The sequence below is a fragment of the Capricornis sumatraensis genome, chromosome 21, assembly GCF_032405125.1.
Source record: "Capricornis sumatraensis isolate serow.1 chromosome 21, serow.2, whole genome shotgun sequence".
Taxonomy (NCBI): Eukaryota; Metazoa; Chordata; class Mammalia; order Artiodactyla; family Bovidae; genus Capricornis; species Capricornis sumatraensis.
Window position 1 is genome coordinate 37,216,891 of NC_091089.1, and position 21,881 is coordinate 37,238,771.

Here is a 21,881-nt window from a genome sequence, read left to right on the forward strand (position 1 = left end):
GGTACCTGTGTCAACTCACTGTAAAAATCAAGATAAACTGAAAGACAGCTGACCATAAGGAAGTACATCTTTTGAGGTCTAACGTTTATAAACTATGAGAGAAAATGCAATGAAAACAAAAAATAACAGGAGATTCTTAAAGGACTTTCTCCCTTAGATGCAGAACGCAAATTATATGAATTACACGGATTTGAGGTTTCAACTGAAAGGAAAACCAAAAATACACAGCTTCAAACACTGTTTTGTAGAGTTTTTTTGTTGTAGTTGTTCTGGTACATTTAGAGTCTAATTACACTCTAGCAAAGAAACTATAAGATTAAAAATTAATTCATTAGAACCTCCAACTAGCTTAAAAAGCTCACTAAGATCTCATGGACAAAATATTTTAGCTAACAGAACACAGGGGGTTTCTTAGTTAATACAAAAGAATCCTCCGTTCGATAGCTTTTCGACAGATGGGACATTCACTCATCCGGTCTCCACAGAGCTGGCACGTCCCATGGCCACAAAGGAAGATCATGTTCTTCAGACGATCCAAACACACAGGGCACATTGTCTGCAATATGAGATAATAAACAAAGTAATAAATGCTGAGCTATTTTCTAGTTTGAAAGTATAATCTGACAACTCTGCAACGTCATTAATTTTTTTTTTGTTGTAGTCAAATAATCTTTGGCTGCTGGACACTTTTAAATTTTTGAATCTTTAAGATCATCCTTATAAAAACAGAAATACTGGCTGTACTGTCAGGTCAGTATAAAATGGTACTATATAAAATAAATAGTACATAAAACTAAAAATGCAAATGCCAAAATCTAATAGGAAAAGGATGAAAACAGCCCCTTCAGTCTGACTGATTCTCCAGCTCTAGGTACCAGGTTGTTCTTGTATGAAAATGACACAATGTATTGCAGGAAGCAGTGGAGGGTATTGCTAAGAACATACACACACACCAAGCACGATGCGAGATGTGGTCCAGGCCCAAAGCACGTATCACTCTCATTACAAAAGAGGAAACTGAGGCTTGGTGAGGCTAAAGACGAGCCAGAATTCGAGCTTGGGCGCATGTGGCCCCAGAGCTCTTGCTTTTAGACATGAAGCTACACTGCACTGCCTTCAATACAGACCCTCTGGTTAAAAACAATTAACCTTAGCTATTGCTAAATGTAACTTCATCAACTTAGAAGAATTCAGGAGTATATTTCTATGAAATTTTCTAGAAAAAAACACACATACATTCACAAAGCACATTCTACGTTTATAAAAACATTATCTATCTTAATACTTCATTCTGAATTATACCTTTCCCAAATAACACAGAAATAAAATAATTAAATAAAAATGTCCAGATTAATAAATCAGGCCTGAAGTCTATAGGAAAATGTAATCACCAACTCTGACAATATCAGAAATCATGAAGAAAGCAATAGCAAAAAAGAACTACAGTCTCACTTGCTGGCTCCATTCTTCCAAGGTAAACTTTCACATTTATCTTCGAAGTTTTGAGAAGAAAGGGGATAAAAAAATCAGTTTTTATTTTAAAAAGCCAAAGTAGCTTTGTAAAACTAAAATAGTTTCTTTTTCATTAAATTTCCCAGAGGTTTATGTAGTTAATCAATAACTCTTATTTCCAAAAGTAAACACATCTGTGCAGTCCAGGGTAAGTTACTTTGGATTAATATAGCCTTAATAGCATAAAAAATAAATCTTTGTTTTTTAAAGAGACATTGGGGTGAGAGAGAGATTGGAGGTTTAAAATTTAAAGAGACTTATTCAGATGCTTTCTCTTGGTAACCCTGAAGGGGTAAGAAACTGCAACATGCCACAGAAAATGAGTTTTAACTATTTAAATACTTCAGTGATGAAATGTGGACATAAAGATTATCTAAGAAAGAAAAAACTTCAGATAGAAAAGACAAGAGTGGAACTCTGAACAACTGCATGGCAACACTGATGTGACTGCCAACTGAACAATACCCTTTGTGCTCAACCCTTTGAATTAAATCAGATTTAATTGCTGGGTCAAATGGTAAGATAAGAAGGAAAAAAGACTTTTTTTAAACCAGAACCTGTAAGTTTTAGGTAACATCTTCATTTTAATGTTGCTTTTATTAAATATTAAGCAGATATGAAAGAGTACTTCTGTTGGTATGTATAATATATAAAGAAACCAATAACCCCCACCCAGCTTAGGCATGGATATGCCCTCCCCTACCCCTCACTGATAATGACGTTTCTGAACTTAACATTTGTCTTTCCCTTGCTTTTCTTATGGAGGGTGTGTGTGTGTGTATCTTTTTCTCCTTTTCATTGAAGTATCACATCTATAGAGAAAAGTGCACAGGTCATAATGTACAGTTTAATAAAAGCTCACAAACCAATCAAATGTAAGTAAATAACATAGGTCATGAAACGGAACCATCACTACTCATCAAACTGCCCCCATGTCCCAGCCAAAAACAACCACCATCCTTTGATTTTAAACACTGTGTGATTATTTTTTCCAAGTTTTCATCCCCAAACAAAATCTTATTTAGTTTTATGAGATGACGACAAACTTTCCCAAAATGTTTTTACTAATTAATATTCCCATCAGCACTGTGTGAGTTGCGGCTACTATGTACTTTGCCTGAACACTCGATGCTGACAGTTTCTAACACTTCCTCAATCTGACAGGCAGGAAAAGTGTGATGGAGAATTTTTTCATGTTGGGTGCGGTGAGTCTCCTATTTTGTCAAGTACTTGGTGAAATCTTCTAATCAGATCTTGCTGACTGCAAATATTCAAATACTACAAGGGACACACTAATATGAACCACGCCTGCTATAGACAACATTAGTACTTTTTCAGAAAAAGATGCACTGGCGCTCTTGGGAGGTGCTCTTCACCGTGGAGAAGCACCATTACCTGTTCTTTGATGTCCTGTAGCTGCTGCTGCAGCTTTTGCACGTCCGCATTGACGTTGGTATTATCCTTGTCCTTCTGCAGCACCGGAATATTCCCACTGGCTAAAGCACACACAAAGAATCTTAATGTTATGACTGTTGTGAAGCAAAAATGATTTTTTAACTTCAAAATTATTATTTTATTTATTAAAAACACGATACTATTATTCGAATGCTCTTAAAAAACTTTTCCCACGTGGACAATGGATACAGCAGTGACATTCATGTTAAAGTTCTTCATTTATAATCTTCAAAAAGAAATAGGTTTACACATTAATTTCTAATTATGTTTAACTCAGGTGGACAATAATCCACACTACAAAGAGACTTCCGGGTTTTCCAAGGCTCTCCTGTTGCTACTGATCCGAGATGAGGAACTCCGTGAAAGAAAGGTCCATGATACCTACTAAATGGAGGGAAATTTTTTACCTCACTTTTCCTATTCTCTAGATACTTGGACTTTTACTCTGGTTAATCTGTCCCCAGGATTTTCACCCTGCTCTATTGGTGATAAAAACAAACTGGCTACACTAACTTTATTCCTCATCCTACATAGAACAAAGAAGTCAAAGAGACCATCCAGTTTACGCCTCGAGCAGAGATGAAAACTATTTTTATACCGCTGTACTACAGGTGACCCTTGAACAACACAAGGGTTAATCAACAAATAACTTACAGTGGCCCTCCAAATCCATGGTTTCTTCACATTACTGGACTCAACCACACAGGAACCATGTAGTCCTGTAGTATTTACTACTAAAAAATATCCAAGTTTTGGGAGTTCCCTGGTGGCCTGGTGGTTAGGATTCCAGGCTTTCACTGCTGCGGCCTGGGTTCAATCCCTGGTTGGGGAACTGAAATTCCAGAAGCTTTTTTTTGGTGTGGCCAAAAAAAAGATTCAAGTTTAAGTAGACCTTGGCAGTGCAAATCTATGATGTTCAAGGGTCAACTGTACAGAAAGGTTGAAGGTAAATAACTTACTTTTCATCTTTCCACTATTCACTGGGTTACACTTCCATTTATCTATAGTTACTCTGTCACAAATAATGACTATTTCATAAAATAATTAAACACACTAGGTAAAACTATTACATAAAGGAATAAGGTTAATACATGTGTAAACTGAAAAAATAATTTTTAATATGATGTCCTCCTGCCCTGAGACACAATAAATTTCATCTTAAAAATAGCCAAAGTATATTTAAGAACACAACAATACTTTGTTATAAAACACACATGGATATTTCCTATCACAAGTTAGAAAAATCCAACTTCAGGTTTCCTATAATGTGCCTGTTCCTTGCAGATTCAACTCACAGACCCTCTGTTTTACAAGCAGACAGTACAGTGCCGCATGAGAAGCTGTGTCTATGAAAGTCCCAACAAAATCAGAAAACCCACTTACAGATATCATCGGTGGCATCCTCTGTACTTTTCCCTCCACAGCACATGATGAAGGGCACTCTTCGCTCAACCACTGCCCGACACTGCACACACTTCTTCATCAGGCTGGCACAGTCTGCAAATGGCAACACAACACATCTCACAGAAGAAAACACGAACAGGGCTGCCTTCCTCCACTCGTTTAACAGTGAGATAAACACTAAGTTACAGTGATACACAATTCTACCTTCTCAAGATGTTACCTACCGAAGAAAGCATATTTTTCACTGGTAGCCTCTAGAGTAGAAATCCCATCATTATGAAAATAACGGCATTTTCTAATACACTGGAATAAACTGAGGGGAAGGTTCAAATTTTTTTAAAAATATGTAACATAAATATTTCAAGATCTTAAGGCTTAAGAACAAAGGAGGGAGAGACCTTTCATGAATTTAACTATTGTAACAAGAATTATAAGGCTGCCAGCAAGATATTTTTTAAAACTACTTTCTTTTGTAAGTATTTTATCACTAGTCCCTTCAATTCCTAAAATATACTATACAGTTCTCTTCCTCCTATCAAATTGATGCAATCTAACAAGAAAATTAGTGACTACTTTTTTAATGTTAGCAGTCAGGACAATTCATCATAATGGACTATCTTTCTAATACCTCTATATTAGAGGTACAATGCTTTCCCATTCAAAGAAGAAATTCTCAGGCACAATTCTATGTTATGGACTACTAATATTACACCTAAAGTTATTAATTAATTATAAAATAACACATAGTGCTTCAACACATCCTTTCCCATTAGCATTTATTATGAAAAGTATATTCCGTATCTTAGCCTATGGTACCAAGTGTCTCTGTCAATTCAAAAACAGGAAAAATAACAAAAACTGTGGCAGGGTATCTTTATGATAAGATAGTAAACCTTAACAAAGCACAAAATCACCAATGTGGACAAGGGGGCCATAGACTCAACAGTGCTGATGCTGGTGGAGAGAGCAGCTCTGGCAAGGTCGATCTTGTGCCAAGGCCTAAAAGGAGATGGGTCAGATGCTGGCCTAGGCAAGATGAACCAGGTAGGAACTACTGCTAGCAGACAACTGGTTTGGGATTTGTCTTCAATCTGAGGGCAGACTTTTTTCTCTTCAATTTATAATTTAACAGCCTGAGTAGTATTCTGTAGCCACTATTATTTCAAATAGATAGCATCACCTACTCAATGAGCAGAAATTTGAGCAAACTCAAGGAGATAGTGCAGGACAGAGGGGTCTGGCAGGCTAGAGTCCATGGTGTCACAAAGAGTCAGACACAGCTTCGCAACCGAACAACAACAAATTATTTCAAATTCCTGTAACTATTAAGTTAGGTTGTTATAGTATTTATATAAAATCTTTCTTCAGTCTGTCCAAAGGGCTGTAACTTTTCCTTCCTTGATGACTGTGCTGTGGAGACTGGACCACCTGCTGTACTATATACTCCTTGAGAAAGGGACATTTTTTCCCTGCAATTTCAGCTTCTCTAGCAAATATATGTTTACCAATAACAAGATATCTGTAAAAAGGAGAAAGCAATCTACTTTTTAGGTTTCTTACGAAAATAAATGAGGAAATACTCAAAAAGAGTTACAATAGTTGGCACAAATTAAGAACTCAATAAAATCAGCAGCTGCTCTCGTTATATTCTAAAGCAAAAATATAAAAACTCTGGGGAACTCCTGAGGGAAAATATTGCACTAAGGCTCTAGAGTCCACATTACCAACTATTAACTATAACCAGCTTTATGACAGGATCAGCAAACCACAGACTGCAGGCCAAACCCAACTGGTCACTAAGCTTTTATAAATAAAGTTTTAATGGAAAACAGTCCCACCCATTTGCTTACATGTTGTCTAAGGCTGTTCGTGCACTACAATGGCAGAGGCAAGCAGACAGAAAGGGCTGAGCTGTTACTGCAGAAATCACAGGGCCCACAAAGCCAAAAATGTTTTCTAGTTGACCTTTTACAGAAAATGTTGGCTAACTCCCGGGCTATGAAAACTTGTATAACCTGAGCTCTTTTTACTTAAGACAGAATTCTCTTTCTTCTTGCCCTCTGACAGCTGATAATAGCCATTATACCGGTCTCTGGTAAACAAAAACAATTAACTTTGAGCAGAATGTTACAGCAGAAAACCTTGATCGTTTCTTAGTTGACAAGTGGCCAAAAAAAAACCAATGCTTAAAGCAAATCTGTGCCAATGAGATTAATCTATCACACAGTTGTTACTTTAGTCAGATTTTATACTAAAAACCAACACCTAAGTGACTAAACTATTTCATGAGAGGAAACACCATGTTTTAGCTTGGGCCCATTTAAGTATAAACTGTTAAATATGTTTAAAATCCTTCACTGACAAGTAAAAATTAAAAGGGAGAACATTAATACTAAATATATTAACTTGCAAAGAACAAGGGAGATATGTAAAAGCAAAGGTTAAAATGCCTCTTAAATTTTAATATTACCTCCATAAAGAAAAGATTTCTATAAGCTCTCTTGACGTAGAGGTTAAGGAAGGTTAAGAAGGCCAGAAATTATTGCCCCAAATAGCTGCCGTGAGTGGTTCAGCAGTGGAGAGTGTACACAGGAGAGGCTCCACAAAGGTGTAGACAAATGAAGACACGTTCATTTTATATGTGGAAAAAGGCCATACTAAATGTTTCAATGTTCATTTTTGGAAACAAATTTCTCCTATATGTGAGAAGAGGTCATTTTATTTCATTTGTGCTCACACACAAATGAAATAAAACGTTGAGCTGGGGGAATGCAGTGCCTCCAGCTTTCGCTGACACTCGGGACTAAGGAGGGAGAGCGTTGACATCTGTACAGAGATCAAATGGGGAGTCCCAGAGGCTACCAACTCCTCTGTTCATGAGTTACTTTTTAAAAAAATTCAAAGATATAATTTGCTTCGCTTTCTATTTTTATGATAATTCTGAGGAAGTTCTGTTTGGGCTACTTACTCTCACAAGCACACATGTGTCCGCACGGCTGAAAAAGAACAGCTGCTTTCTTGTCGGAGCATACCACGCATTCTTCAATCTGCGAAAAAGAGGGTACAGCGTAAGCGTGAACATCTACAAATAAACCGAGTGGCTCTAACAGCTCCTTTTGTATCCAAATGCATTGCTCCTCTGTAAGGAAACTCTTCCACACAGAGGAATTTACCACAGGCTTCTCCTCTGTCCTCTATCTAGTCTCTTGGTCACTTATTTTCACATTTTTTTAAACACCACAGCTACGCTGGCCTCGTTCTACCTCAGTCTCCCTACCTGTCTGAAAGAATGACACCAAAAATTCCACTTCCTCCGAGGTCAGGGAGAACAGACTAGACTTCAGTTTTCTTTTTTTGCTTAAACTATTTTTGAGAGAAACATTAAAAGGACAAATGACTGAGATAAGATAGATTTCTAACATCCATAAAAGCCTAGCCAGATTAGCCAGACTGCTGAAGCTTGAGGAGGAGGAAGGAGGGGTCTATTGATCCACATCTGAGGAATGCCACCTAGCACATCCTTGCCCAGAACACGGACCCTCCCCCCAGCCACTGGCTGAAGCCCAGAGCTCTGAACTAGTCTTTCCCCTGATCTCTAAAGCCACAGCCCTCCACAGAGTAATCGTGATTTCCCTCAGTTTTTCTTCCTCTTCTCCACTTAATCTGCGTTCTGCGTGTATAATAATTTCTTAAGCTTGCTCTGGTTCTCTGACCCCCACCTGCCCACCACCCTTGGCCCCACATTCACCTTTCAGTCATCCTCCTTCCTTCTGACACACATTCACCCCTACTTGTGTCACTTGAGAATACTGTCCACCTAAGAATACTCTTCACCTAAACAACCGAATATTGGACCTTCCCAACTTAGACCTTGCTATGGACACAGTAACTTCGTGGGAAGCAGTAAGACATGGTTGGTCAGAATCTTAATGTTCCTGGGTTCCAATTCCAGCCCAGTACTAACAAGTTACCTAACACTGTGGAGATGAAGCTTTTAAAAACTCTGAACAATAAAGAACAATCCTTCTTCACAAGGTAGTAAGAGTCAATTAGAAGACAGGGAGAGGAGTTAGGTGGCCCTTATTGAGGTATATCCTAGAACAATTCTAACTATTAGATTTTTTGGGGGCGGGGGGCGTGGATATCTGAAGTAAGACAGAATAAGACAGAGGAGTAGAAAGAGTTATGAGAAATATTTAAGAAGACTTGGTAACTAATAAAATGCACAGAATAGAGAAGAAGAAATCTAAGATATCTGCTAAGTTTCTAACTTGATATAAAACAGTTGAAAGAAATAAATTTCAGTCTCCTACAGCTTATAAAATGCAAGACCAGGGTGGTCTTTCCAAGTCTACGATTACACATCCAGGCTTTAGGCCTGTTCAAGATCTGACTACAAAGAAGGGAACGATGACCTTAAGTCCCCAAGCTGCTAACGCTATGCAGTACACCAGCACAACCACGGGAAGGGGAGCAAAAACAGGAAGACTCTGGAAAAGTGGCTAAGGGACCCATACCCTGGAGACAGGTATATTTTTCATAGCTCCCAAGGAAGTCTTTCCTTTCTCTAAAGGAAGGAGTGAGGACCATGGTAAGGTTCAAAGGTGTGTGCGTTAGCTATCTGTTGGTTAGTAAGCTAAAAAGAAGAGCAGGCACAATCTGGGTGAAAGAAGAAATGAAAATCCTAAACATCAGCAGCTAGAATTCTGACTGATTCAGCCATCTCTACGAGAGGGGTATCTTCGTATAAATATTGTAGGAATTATACGTGCTAAAATACTGGCCAAACATTAAAATGTGACAGTTGAAAAAAAAAAATAAATTAGATACTATGTGTAAAGTGTTTAGTTCAACGCTTAATATACAATCAGTGCCTAACACATGATGATTCTCTGCTCCTCACTATATAAAAGATGTGTTGATTCCCAACACAACTGCCTATATATCTGAATTGTTTATAAAGACGTTAAAATAATCTAGCAAACCAATATAATAATCACTTACCCATTCAGCTATTAGTTCTTTAAAAAGATCTTTCCAAGCATAAATGTTACCCCTTCTGGATTTTCTCCCCAGGTTATATACCCAGGAGTGGAACTACTATATCAAAGCATGTTTATTGTAAAGGTTTGTATATATATTGTTCAGGATGGTCTCTCAAAAAAAAAAAAGTGAACCCAGTGATTCAGCCAACTGCAGTGTTAAGAGAGTACTCATTTCCCACTTCCCTGGCTAGCAATTTTTGAAGTTTGTTTTTGCCAATTTGACGAGAATGGTTAATAATAGTTCATAATTTCACATGTGTATTTCTTTAATTGCTAAACAGACCAAGCTCATTTATTCTTCCTCATCCAAACAATAGTTTCACAATTTATCTTCATGAAGATGTTCATGATCCTTTAGCCACTTGGGGTCACTATTTCCTTATATTCAAAGGTTCCACAACCAACCTGACAAACCTCTTGGGAGGGTATATGTAAGTTCTCGTACTTTTGCACAGGAATTAAAATTCCGTAACTTAAAATACAAACAGAAAGCTTTCTGATTCCTGGAGTTCAGAACTGGACTAAAAAGGAGTAACAACATATTCCTTCCTTTCTACCTTCCTGTTCTGTCAGCCCTCTCTTGGAGACACTGGTTTTTATTTTGTTTGTATAACATAACACAGAGGAAAGAATAGGGACTTAAGAATCAAGAAAACTGAGTTCAAGACCCAAGTGTCAGTGTACTTCTTTGAGATTCAGTTTTTTCAATTGAAAACACCAGAGTGACCAGAGGATCAATAAGGGTTATAAGATGAGACTTCGCTTTACAAAACCCTGGGATCTGAACTCACTTCACGTCTCTCTTAAAGCACTGATGACATCCCTATACAGAAGAGTAGCTTTTACTGTTAAATCATAGTTTGTCAAGAGATTACTAATTTATAGCAGGGAACTATCATATACATCTCTGACTTGGTTATAAAACAAGTGCTCAAGAAACGTTTTTGAAATAGGGTTTAATCTAACAAAAAGTTTCAAGCACAACAGCAGAACACACAGAATCTAAAAACAAGAGAATGACTTAAATTTTTATTCTTTCAGATTCTTTCCCAAACTGTTACTCTGTCAGCAGGTAACTAAAGCAAATTATAAATACCAAGTAAAGCGATTCACATTAATTTATTAAAGCAGGGTTGACATCAATGTAATGCATATGAAATGCCAACACAGTGCTTGGCATACAGTGAGTGCTGCCAGTATATCCTTCTCCCCTTTATAAACAGGCTAAACAATTACATACGTACTACTAATCCAATACCTCTCACCCCAAAATAACTCCTGGAAGTTTTTCCTGTGCCTAAAATTTTACCAATGATATAGTCATTTGGATCATAAAAAACATACAGTCTTAGAAGAAGCTCTATGTAAATACAAGAAGCACTGGCAAGATTTCACCTTTCAAGTCACTCCCAGCTAGTTCATCATGAGAATTAGTGCCAACTTGTTTCTAATGAATGTCAATGTATAGCTTAGGAAATATCTAGAGAAAAATAAAAAGAACAACAAGGGAACAAGAAAAAAGAGTATAACCTTCATAAATGAAGCCAAAGAAAACCAAAGTATCTTTTGATTTAAGCTACTCACTTTGAAAGAAATTATTTGTAAGAAACGTAAACCTCACTTTACGTATACACACATTAAGAAAAACTAAAGAAAATCAATTATTTCATAAACTAAAATGAGTAAGATGATAAAGCACTAAGTTACATGGGGAAAAAAGAAAGAAACCAGAAACTCAGAAAAGAATCTGCTTCTCAAAAAACAAAAGGAGTCAGATGAGATAAAAAGTTCAGATATACAGAATTTGGCCATAAGGAATTACAGGACTATCAAACTTCATCTGCCTACTGAAGAGTGGGATACAATATCAAATGAGTAGCATCATCTATGAAGTTTTCTTTCCAAACATGTCTAAGTTGAAACTAATCAAGCTGTGAGATCTAACTTCCAGTTCAAAGAAATAAAAAGGATATAGAAACAAAGCACACCATGATAACACAATCAAATAAATCCAGGCTATGTGACATTCTACTGAAAAAAATCAACTGGTCTTCTACAAAGAGGAATACAAAACAATTCATGCACTCAAAAGACCTGTAATAAACATGTAACTAAAACCAAAAGTGGAATTAAACACATCTTTAGGTGATAAGGGACTCTGAAAGTAAAATAGTAGACAACTTTTATTTTTAACTAACAGTGTAGTTTACATGTTTCAACTGGTGTCTTGATAAATGTATAAATAATACATTCCCATGTTTAGATCTTGCTTAGGAAGAACAAAATTAAAACAGACACACGGCATCATATAATCTTATTTATCATTAACTGTAGTCTCAGAGATCAAACAATAATAAAACGCTGTATGAAAAACATATTACCTTGGTCCTGGACTGAACTTGCTCTTTACAGAGGAGGCATTTCTTGACTCGTGGCGAACAAAGAGAACAGGTAGCAATATGCCCACACGGGCCAAACAGGGTGTCTCTCTTCATATCGGAGCACACCATACACTCTTCTAAGGTTTCAGAGTCATTACTGATCATAGAAGGACTTCGAGAGCCCACCTGACCACTAATAAAAGAAAGTAATTCTAATCAAACCTATCAGAACATTTGTTAGAAATTCGTTAATTAAAATGTTTTAAAACACCTAGAGCATCATTCGTTTGCATAAACACTTTAGTTATGTTTAAAAACTAAGCTTATCATCTGTAATGAAACACTGTATATATTATATTTTTCTACCTCTCTGCATTTTTTTAGTACATATAGCACGATTCAAATTTCAATTGAACAAATCCTCACCCAATGAAAAAGGGTGAATGTTCTAACACAGAAGTCAAAAACACTAGCTTAAAAAAAAACTAACATGAACAGTTTCACTCAATCTTTTTTTATCTATACAGAACCAGCTGAGGAAGACACAAGACATAGGAATAAAACAAAAATCCTAACTAGAGCCCATCTTAGTTGCCCTAAGAACAGACAGAAGAAGCTTCATCGGAGTCCACAACAGACGGGGAACTGTGAAAAATAGGTCACTGCAGCTGCTGTTTTGACATTTCTTTAAATTTATCCTTAAGGAGCATAAAGATTCTATTACAGAAAGGCAGAACACATCCATAAATACATATACATGACACAGAAATACATATCCACAACCAACTACAGCTACAGCTACCACTGTTTCTACTACAATCTTCAGAGACTCATGAAAACGCATGCTCACATGTTCACACACAGAGTGATTTCCCGTACACCCCAGTGTTTAAGTTATTATTGCAGTAATTACAGTGCCTTTATCTATATATTTTTAGATACATTCTGTCTTTCTCTAATAGAATTTTATGTTCCTTAAGAATATACTTAAAGATATGTATATACCTCTATATTCAACTACTTAGCCATAAAAAAAGAATAAAATAATGTCATTTGCAGCAACATGAATGAACCTAGAGATTATCACAGTAAGCAAAGTCAGTCAGAGAAAGACAAATATCATCTATCATTTATGTGGACTCTAAAACGATACAGTCTGAACTGACTTACAAAACAGACATAGAAACAGACACAGTAAACAAACTTACAGTTACCAAAGGGAAAGGAGTAGGGAAAGGATAAATTAGAGGAGTTTGGGATTAGCAGATATAAACTACTACATATTCAATATAAAATAAACAACAAGGTCCTACTATATAGCACAAGTAACTATATTCAGTATCTTGTAATAAACCGTAATGGAAGAATATGTATATTAATGTATACATGAATCACTTTGCTTTACATCAGAAAATAACACTGTAAATCAACTATACTACAATAAAAAAAATACTTCATTATATTAATTTCCCTGTAACACAGCTCTATGTATGGATTCCAAAGAGGTGTCATTTCATCACTACACATAAATTACGAGAAGAAAGAAAGTACAAAGTTCAAGGGACAACTACTAAAATGTTTAATGACAAGAACTAAGTCCTTAATTGTGAAACCACATGACACTTTATGTACAGAATATTAGGTTTTATGAAAATAAATAATACAAACCTGACTTTTTCTTTATGACACTTTGCCAAGGCTTTGCAGAGACTTGGATCAGGACAGAGATCAAGTGGCGACTGACCCTTCTTATTTCGGATGCTAAGGTCAGCACCGTTAGCAGCCAAGAAACAGGCAATAGATGCCGCACTCTTCTTCTCAGCCCCCTGGGTACCAAGTCCCATTATTAACTGAAATCATATGAAAAGAGTCATTATTTTCCCCTTTAGGAATCTGTTATCATTTCTTATCACCAAATATACATACATACATACATCTGTGTGTGTGTGGTGTGTGCTTGCGTATATATGTATGCATGTATATATGAACATGTATGTGTGAATAAGAAAGTGTCTGGAAAGAGCACGCACACTACAGAGACAGGACGGACACTTACCAGGCGCAGTCCTAGTATCATCCCCTTCTTACCCACCCCCAGCGTCCTCAGGCGTACAGTATGGGGACTGACCCATCCTTCAGGTTCAGAGTGAACCAAAGATGGTCCAGCTCAGTCAGATACCCACTGCATCTGGGCTTAGTTCAGGGGTGACACATAATCTAAATCCAGTTACTTAAGGCCCGTAAGAGTCAAGAATGGAACTTCTGATTTAGATATTGAGGAAACAGCACTCCCTTTTCTAACAACTTGGCCCTGGAGCTGTTAGCAACCAACTTGAAACAATAAGGGGAGAGAGAACTGAGAAAAGAACCAAGAACTAGGAATTAAGACACAAAGTGGAGAATGAGACAAATCAGGTTCTACTGTCATCTGAGCTACTGACTCACACATCTTGTGTGAAAACAGTCATAATAACTGTTAACATTGATGGAGCATCTACAGAGGACTAAGAACTATTTTAAGCACTTTCCATGAACTAACTCATTTAATCCTCACAACCCTACGGAGGTGGTTACTCCCTTCCCCTCATTTTAAAATGAGAAAAACAAGGCACATAGGAGTTAGAGTATTTACCCATGGTCATACAGAAAGACAGGCAGCAACTAGCAAACACTTTGGTCTCAGAATCCTTTTACATTCTTAAAAATGATTCTCAAATTCATATGGAAAGGTGAAGGACCTAGAATAGTAAAGCAACTTTGAAAAACAGGAAGAAAGTTGGACTGACCTCAACATTTATTATAAGGCTACAGTAATCAAGACAGTACGTTGGCATTACAGAGCTAAAGACACAGATTAACAGAACTGATTTTAGATAAAGGCACAACAAGCGATTCAGTAGAAAGAGACTTCTCAACTAATGGGACTGGAATGATGATATCCACAAGCAAAAAAAGATGACCCATACTTCATACTGTGTATATAAAAATTAACTCAAACTCAATCACAGACCTAAGTGTAACAGATCAAACTTTATAAACTTCTAGTACAAAACAGAAAAAAAACTTAGTGACTTTAGATTTAGCAAAGATTTCTCAGGACTCAAACAATAAAAGAAAAAAATTGCTAAATCAGACTCCACTAAAATTACTATTTTTCGACTCACAGACTTAGAAAATTTTCTGGTTGCTAGGAGGAAGGGATACTTAGGGAGTTTGGGAAGGTCATGTACACACTGCTATGTTCAAAATGGATAACCAACAAGGACCTACTGTGCTAGCACATGAATTCTGCTCAATGTCATGTACCAGACTGGAGGGGGGAGGGGGTTTGAGGGAGAATGGATACATGTATACGTATGGCTGAGCTCCTTTGCTGTTCACCTAAAACTACCGCAACATTGTTGACTGGCTATACGCCGATTCAAAATAAAAAGTTTAAAGTCTGGAAAAAAAAAACCAAACTACTGCTTCAAAAAATACCATTAAAAGAATGAAAAGACAAGCCACAGACTGGGAGAATGTATGTGCATATCGCATATCTGATATGGAACTTGATTCAGATTGGTAGTAAGAAAACAGCTCAACAACATAATAAATTAAGGTCTGAAGTGACAGCTTTGTCAAATATATATGGGTGGTAAACCTGCAAATGAAAAGATGTTCAATACCAGTAGTCATAAGGAAATACAACCCCAAACCACAAGACACCACAACAATCCTGTCTGAATGGCTTAAGTTGCATAAGGAGAACCAAACAACTTTTAGTAAGAATGCAAAAAATACAGTCAGTACTGACTCGTGTTTAGCTCATAAACTAAATTCCTACATTTGTACTTTTGATGAAATATCTGATCAGATGCAGGTTCAATGAGCCATAAATATAAGACCTTGCATTAAAAGATGCTCCTCCTGAGTGACGATTATCTTTCTTTGCTCACCGTGTTTTTGGATGGCTCCCAGGCAGCATCGACCTTCCCCACATCCTGCATATCTTGAAGCTGACGCAACTGAGACAGAGTGTGATGCCGCAGGGCTTCGTGCAGAGGAGTGTCCCCATCCTTATCTTGAATATCTAACTTGGCGCCTGCACGGACCAAAAGCTAAAAGAGAAAAATGTCTCTTTTTCCTAAAGTATTCCACCCACAAGAAATTATAATACATCTAAAGTAACAAAGTTTCAGTTACATAAGATGAGTTTGTTCTGGAGAGCCCCCCCATTGCATGGTGTTGTATCATGTTCTTACAATTTGCTGAGAAGGCAGACTTTAAATGTTCTCACCAAACAGATACACAAACTCTATGTGATGGTGGCTATGTTAATTAGCTTAATTATAGTGATTATTTCACAACGTATACCTGGATCAAAATACGAAGTTGTATACTTTAAATGTATACAATTTCCATCTGTCTATTATAACAATAAAGCTGAAAAAATTTAAAATTAAAGTAACAGTGTGAGAGCTCTATCTGATGGGGCTGCCATGAAAGTTAACTTATGTGTTTGCTTGCCACCTCTCTGGATCCCTGTGACTCCTTACAAATAATGATGAGCTTGATTATTCAAACATACTGAACTAGGGACAGCAGAAAAAACAAGAACCAATATGCAGCTTAATTATTCTACTCTAAGATCAAAATAACTGGAGGAAATTCAGGACATTTTTTTTCCTCTCCTTTTAATTTCAGATATGTGAGTTGGTATATTTTAAGTATTTCCAATAGGACCAAATCACAATACTCAAAATTCTTCTATTATTTAAGTAAATATGCATTATTTTTTTCCATCCCCTTTGGTCAATTCTCTCCAAATGTGTGGTTGTAAGGGTTTTAAGTCCAAACATCACAGAAATGAAGAATTTCTGGCAAGAGAATTTTAAATAATTATAAATGTGAAGTATTTACTAAGTTATAATCTCTTACATATAATGCATAATTGATAATACCACAACAGATATTTTAAGTAGTAAATATAAAACTTTGCTTTAACAAATTCCCTAACCTTTCCACAAATGTTATCAGAGTTTTAGAAAAACACCATACAAAGAAATGAGTCTCAAGCATACAGTCCTACCTGTTTTGGCAAATTACTATTTTGCTCTTTTTTTGTTCACTGTGCTTCAAAAAGATTATATAAAACGTCTCTGTAGGTCGGTTTCTCAAATTTAAATCTGCATCAGAATTACATGGGGGCCTATAAAACCACAGATGGCTAGCTCCCCGCTTAGAGGCTCTGCTCTGGTTGGTCTGAGATGGGGCCCAAGAATTTACTCTTCTGTCAAAGCCCTAGGTGATGCTATTGCTGCTGCTTCAGCCTCCAAACTTTAAGAATCACTGCTCTACAAAAAAAGTTTAAACAGATCATCTTTCAAGTATTTGATCTGGAATCACCAGATTAGTAAAATAAAAATATGTATGCCAGCTTCTTTGAAATGTTTGGCAAATGTCCAGCCAAAGCCTTTAATTACAGTTCACTTTCAATTATAAAAATTAAAAGGAAGTATACTTTTTAAAAATGTATATGTTACTTTGAAATTCTCTGATTTAGTATTCCAGGAATTTACAAATCCTGACAACAAAATTGTAAAAACTTTGAATCTAACAGTTAAGATTTTCCCTATTAGAAATTAAAACTCCTTACCCAACTGATTAAAATACTAAAGGCTAAAATCATAATTTTACCTCTAACTAAGCCTTCTGAGAAGCCTAACAACATATCAGTTAAAAGGGTAAGATTCACTTTAGTAGACACGTTACCCTCACAATCTGGGTGTGCTGCCGCTCCACGGCAAGGTGGAGGGCCGTCTGCTGGTTCACATTCTGGATGTCCAGGTTTGCGTTTCCCTGAAAGAAGAACAAGGCTCACAGTTGAACATGACGAGAGGGAAGCACATAACCTAACTCTCTCTGCGGAAGCCATGACACTGGCTGCTGCTGACGCCCCTCCAAGGGCGAGACCTTGTGCTCTATGGCAACAGATGTGGCTAGCAGGAAGTGGTGGGACAGCAAGCTTTCTGAAACAGAACGGCACATTTAAAACTATCTTTACTGTGGTGATTCCACCTAAGGACAGTTACAGGACAAAGGACAATACAGAGTCAAACACAGCTCCCTTTGAATCTCCATTACAGTGCCACCGAAATAATCAGCTCATTTTAAGTAAGTACTTCCTGAAAATGTATCAATGAGTCCTCATACTGTATTTGAAAATTCAGAAGACCTAGAATGTTAAAGAGAATGTTGAGAAAAAAACAACAAAGTTAGAGGACTTACTCCAACTGAGTAACTGATTGCAGTTACTGATTACTATAGTTACTAGTTATTACTTCAGTTCAGTTACTGATTACTATACAGCAACAGTAACCAAGACAGTGGGCTTCCCTAGTAGCTCAGCTGATAAAGAATCGGCCTGCAATGCAAGAGATCCCAGTTCGATTCCTGGGTCAGGAAGATCCCCTGGAGAAGGGATAGGCTACCCATTCCAGTATTCTTTGGGTTCCCTGGTGGCTCAGCTGGTAAAGAATCCGCCAGCAATGGAGGAGACCTGGGTTCAATCCCTGGGTTGGGAAGATCCCCTGGAGAAGTACATGGTAACTCACTCCAGTATTCTTGCCTGGAGAATTTCCATGGACAAGAGGAGACTGGTAGGCTGCAGTCCATGAGGTTGCAAAGAGTTGGACACAACTGAGCGACTAAGCACAACCAAGACAGTGTGGTACTGGCTTAGGTCAGTAGTTTGGATTTAGGATGAAAAGGAATTTATCATAGTTAACAACACTTCTAAGAGAATTAACTTTAATAATAAAGGCTTATAATGGCAGGAGAAAGGCCGTTTAGCTTTTGAACTGTTTCTTTCTTTAAATGTCTTTGTACAGACAGTCCATCTTACGATCTAAGACCCAATTACACATAATGTACTATCTACTAAATTTTCCCTGCCATTTCATCTTCTTAACTAGACTGTAAGTTCCTTGAAGTCAGGAGTCACAGATAATTCTTTGGAAATTTTACTGCTTCCCTATGGCATATGCTTGTCTGAAGCATTTAAAAATTTTGCTGAATATACCAAAACATCATAAAATTGCAATCAGTAGGTTCCCTTCAAAATGTGAGCTCATAAAAATGTAGAGGTATCTTATTCCTAAGATAAATGAAATAACTAAGGTGAGCCTACCCTGCTATCCAGTCACAGATTCAAGGGGTCCAGCAGTTGTTGAGAACTGAGTCCCTAGCTCCTAACTGCAGCCTGGTGTCACCTGGTAGCAACGCACCACACTGATTTAGACATCAGCATACTGGTTCGTGATGATATAGCTGAGTGACACTTCCACAACAGTGGCAGTGATTCTGGAAAATCCCTTCAAGTTGATGCCTATTTTGTTGGACCAACTCAGGAAGACTGTGCAGAGAGAATACTGGAGGCATGAAGGATCCACATCCACCCTACCCACACCCCCACTACTATTTCCCTCCACTGAAGCGCCACTGTTAGGCATAAGACTAAATTCATACTACAGCTGAATTTGCATCATCATGGGATTTTACTGTAATCTACTAGTGGTTCAGTTCAGTCGCTCAGTCATGTCTGACTCTTTGTGACCCCATGGGCTGCAGCACACCAGGCTTCCCTGTCCATCACCAACTCCTGGAGCTTGCTCAAACTCATGTCCATCGAGTTGGTGATGCCATCCAACCATCTCATCCCTAAGTAGCTGATGAAGTAATAATAAATCAATGATAAGCAATGACCCAAAATTGTTAAAAATTACTGAAATGCTTTTCCTACCTGATGCACCAACAGTTCAGCCACTTCTACATGATTATTAAGGGCAGCCAGATGCAAGGCAGTATAACCATCATCTTTCTTCTCATCCACAATCCACGGTCTTGGTAATTTAGACAGTAAAACACGCATTGCACTGAAAGGCAAGTTTATATTAATTTGATATTTAGTTATATATTTTATTATTTTCTTTATAAAAAATATTCAAAAGAAACTCTTAAAATCAAATGAAAATATTCCTCTTTAAAGAAAATTATGCCCTTAAGAGACAAACAGAAATTCAAAATTTCTAAATCTCAAATGCACAGCCCTTTGACATTTTAAGAGGTAAACAAATTATCACTGTTTGGAGAGTAGAATCAAAATAGAATGGGAGTGCTACAGAGGGAAATATTCTGAGAGGGGAAAAAAAAACCAAAGGTGAAATATACCCTAATAAGGACACAGTTTGAATTTGTGGAATCTCTTAGGTTCAATTAGAGTAGTATATATTAATGAAAGAGTTAATGAAGACCAACCAGGTAACAAAAGTTAATTGGGAAAAACAGTGATAATTAAGGCAAATATTATATGGCTGGCAGATTATCATGAATTCTGCGGGGTTAAAAATCTGATATATGTCATTTAGTAGTGCTAAATCTAGTTGATATCAAAACATACAAAATGGCAATCAAATATTTAAAATTTACAATATGATAACCAAATATCTCCAAAGCAAAAAAAAAAAAAACAAACAAGAAAGTTATCCTAAAGAGCACCAAAGATTAAACCATAAAAGATCAGGGGAACTAACTACTGAGAAACCATGCTTTGTAAAGAAAAGGCTAGCCTACCCTCAAAAAGGAAAGCAAAATAAGAAGCAACTTTTCTTACCAATCATCAGTAACTTCTCCTAACAAAGATTTTGTCTGGAAAACTCATAATTTGGGAAAAATCTAAAAATAATTTTTTTTTAATTTGGGAAAAATTTCCCTTAATATCTGTCCACTAATTGTTATTTTTTTTTTAAAGACTGACACCTGAGATAATGAACGGCTTCTATAAACAGTACTGGACTTGGCACAGACAACACTGATATATGAATTAGATACTGAATGTTCCCCAACACCTAAAAAGGCAGTAAAGGCAGAAAAGCTTTAAAATTGTGTCAATAGAGTATAAAAGGGCAAGAAGTTAACAGTAAGATACATATTGGGATAGTTTTTCCTAAGGGGACACACAGGAGAGAAAAATCTTAATCAGAAATATTTTAAACGTATGGAGAAACAGTCTGAAGATGCAGAATAAGAACACGTGTAAAAGAAATTGTTAAGTCTCTAAAATAAGGAAACTAAGACCTAATGTGATACATAACATGTCTCCTTAATGGCAGTGGTCCATGAATCCCACGTAGGAAGTCCAAGACATCTGAGAACATGCTTTAAAGAATCCACGAATCTCTAAAATTGTACTCATATCTGGAAGTTTATAGCTTTTATCAGATTTTCAAACAGGTTAATGACCCAAGGCATACTGAGAATCAAAACTTAAGACAGCCTTCAGTGGTTGTTACTAAAGTTAAAATCACTGTCCATGAATGACAGACTTCTTTGGAAATCTGTGGAAGGCCAGGAACCATTCCCTCCCCAAAAAATGCACATAAAAATCTTTACATATAATTTTGAGGAAATTCAAGTTCCATTCACGGACCTCATACAAAGCTGAAGATTCTTGCTTTAGTTCATTTTCAGTAACTGTAAGGACTTTAAACTTCCCCATTCAGTGGATTAAAATAAAATACTACAAATTATGTAGATTTTTGACTCAAATCCTTGACAGATAAAAGTATATGGCACAACAATATACTACCAAGTGTTTGGATTTTGCATAATCATGAGGCTAAAGTCATACATTACCTACTACCTTACACAGTTGACCTTGTGAGAAACAGAATCTATCGTTTCATGACTCTTTTGGAGAGTTTTGAAGATACAAGTATTAAATCATGTGAAAAAGTTGTATTAGAGACAAAATATAATCATTAAAAATAATAAGGTAAAGATATGGGGGGGCGCTTTTTTGGGTTTTTACTGTGGTTGTGCCCCACAGTATTAGAGATGAATCATGGTAAATTTTTATTTCCCATAGAAACAGTGTTATATTGGCAAATAAGGTAAATACACCAGATAATAATTAGGTAAATAAAACAGATAATTATGGAAAAAGAGACTTGTACAAGAGGCGATTCAGAAGTCAAATCAGGATAATAATAGATAAAAAAATCAACAGAACAGAATTATAAGTAAAAAAGATAAACATCATGTC

General features: G+C 36.7%; 1 protein-coding gene across 1 annotated transcript in view; it reads right to left on the reverse strand.

Moving 5' to 3' along the window:
• Positions 1-318: 318 nt before the first annotated feature.
• MIB1 (MIB E3 ubiquitin protein ligase 1) overlaps positions 319-21,881 on the reverse strand; it is an 88,877-nt gene continuing 67,314 nt past the window's right edge. Inside the window, exons 13-21 of the mRNA XM_068993693.1 lie at positions 19,581-19,713; positions 17,552-17,638; positions 15,736-15,897; positions 13,466-13,647; positions 11,798-11,990; positions 7,340-7,418; positions 4,351-4,464; positions 2,908-3,008; positions 319-556 (exon numbers count right to left, since the gene is read on the reverse strand). Coding sequence (XP_068849794.1) covers positions 416-556; positions 2,908-3,008; positions 4,351-4,464; positions 7,340-7,418; positions 11,798-11,990; positions 13,466-13,647; positions 15,736-15,897; positions 17,552-17,638; positions 19,581-19,713 — 1,192 coding nt within the window. The 3' untranslated portion in view covers positions 319-415. The remainder of the gene's footprint in view (positions 557-2,907; positions 3,009-4,350; positions 4,465-7,339; positions 7,419-11,797; positions 11,991-13,465; positions 13,648-15,735; positions 15,898-17,551; positions 17,639-19,580; positions 19,714-21,881) is intronic.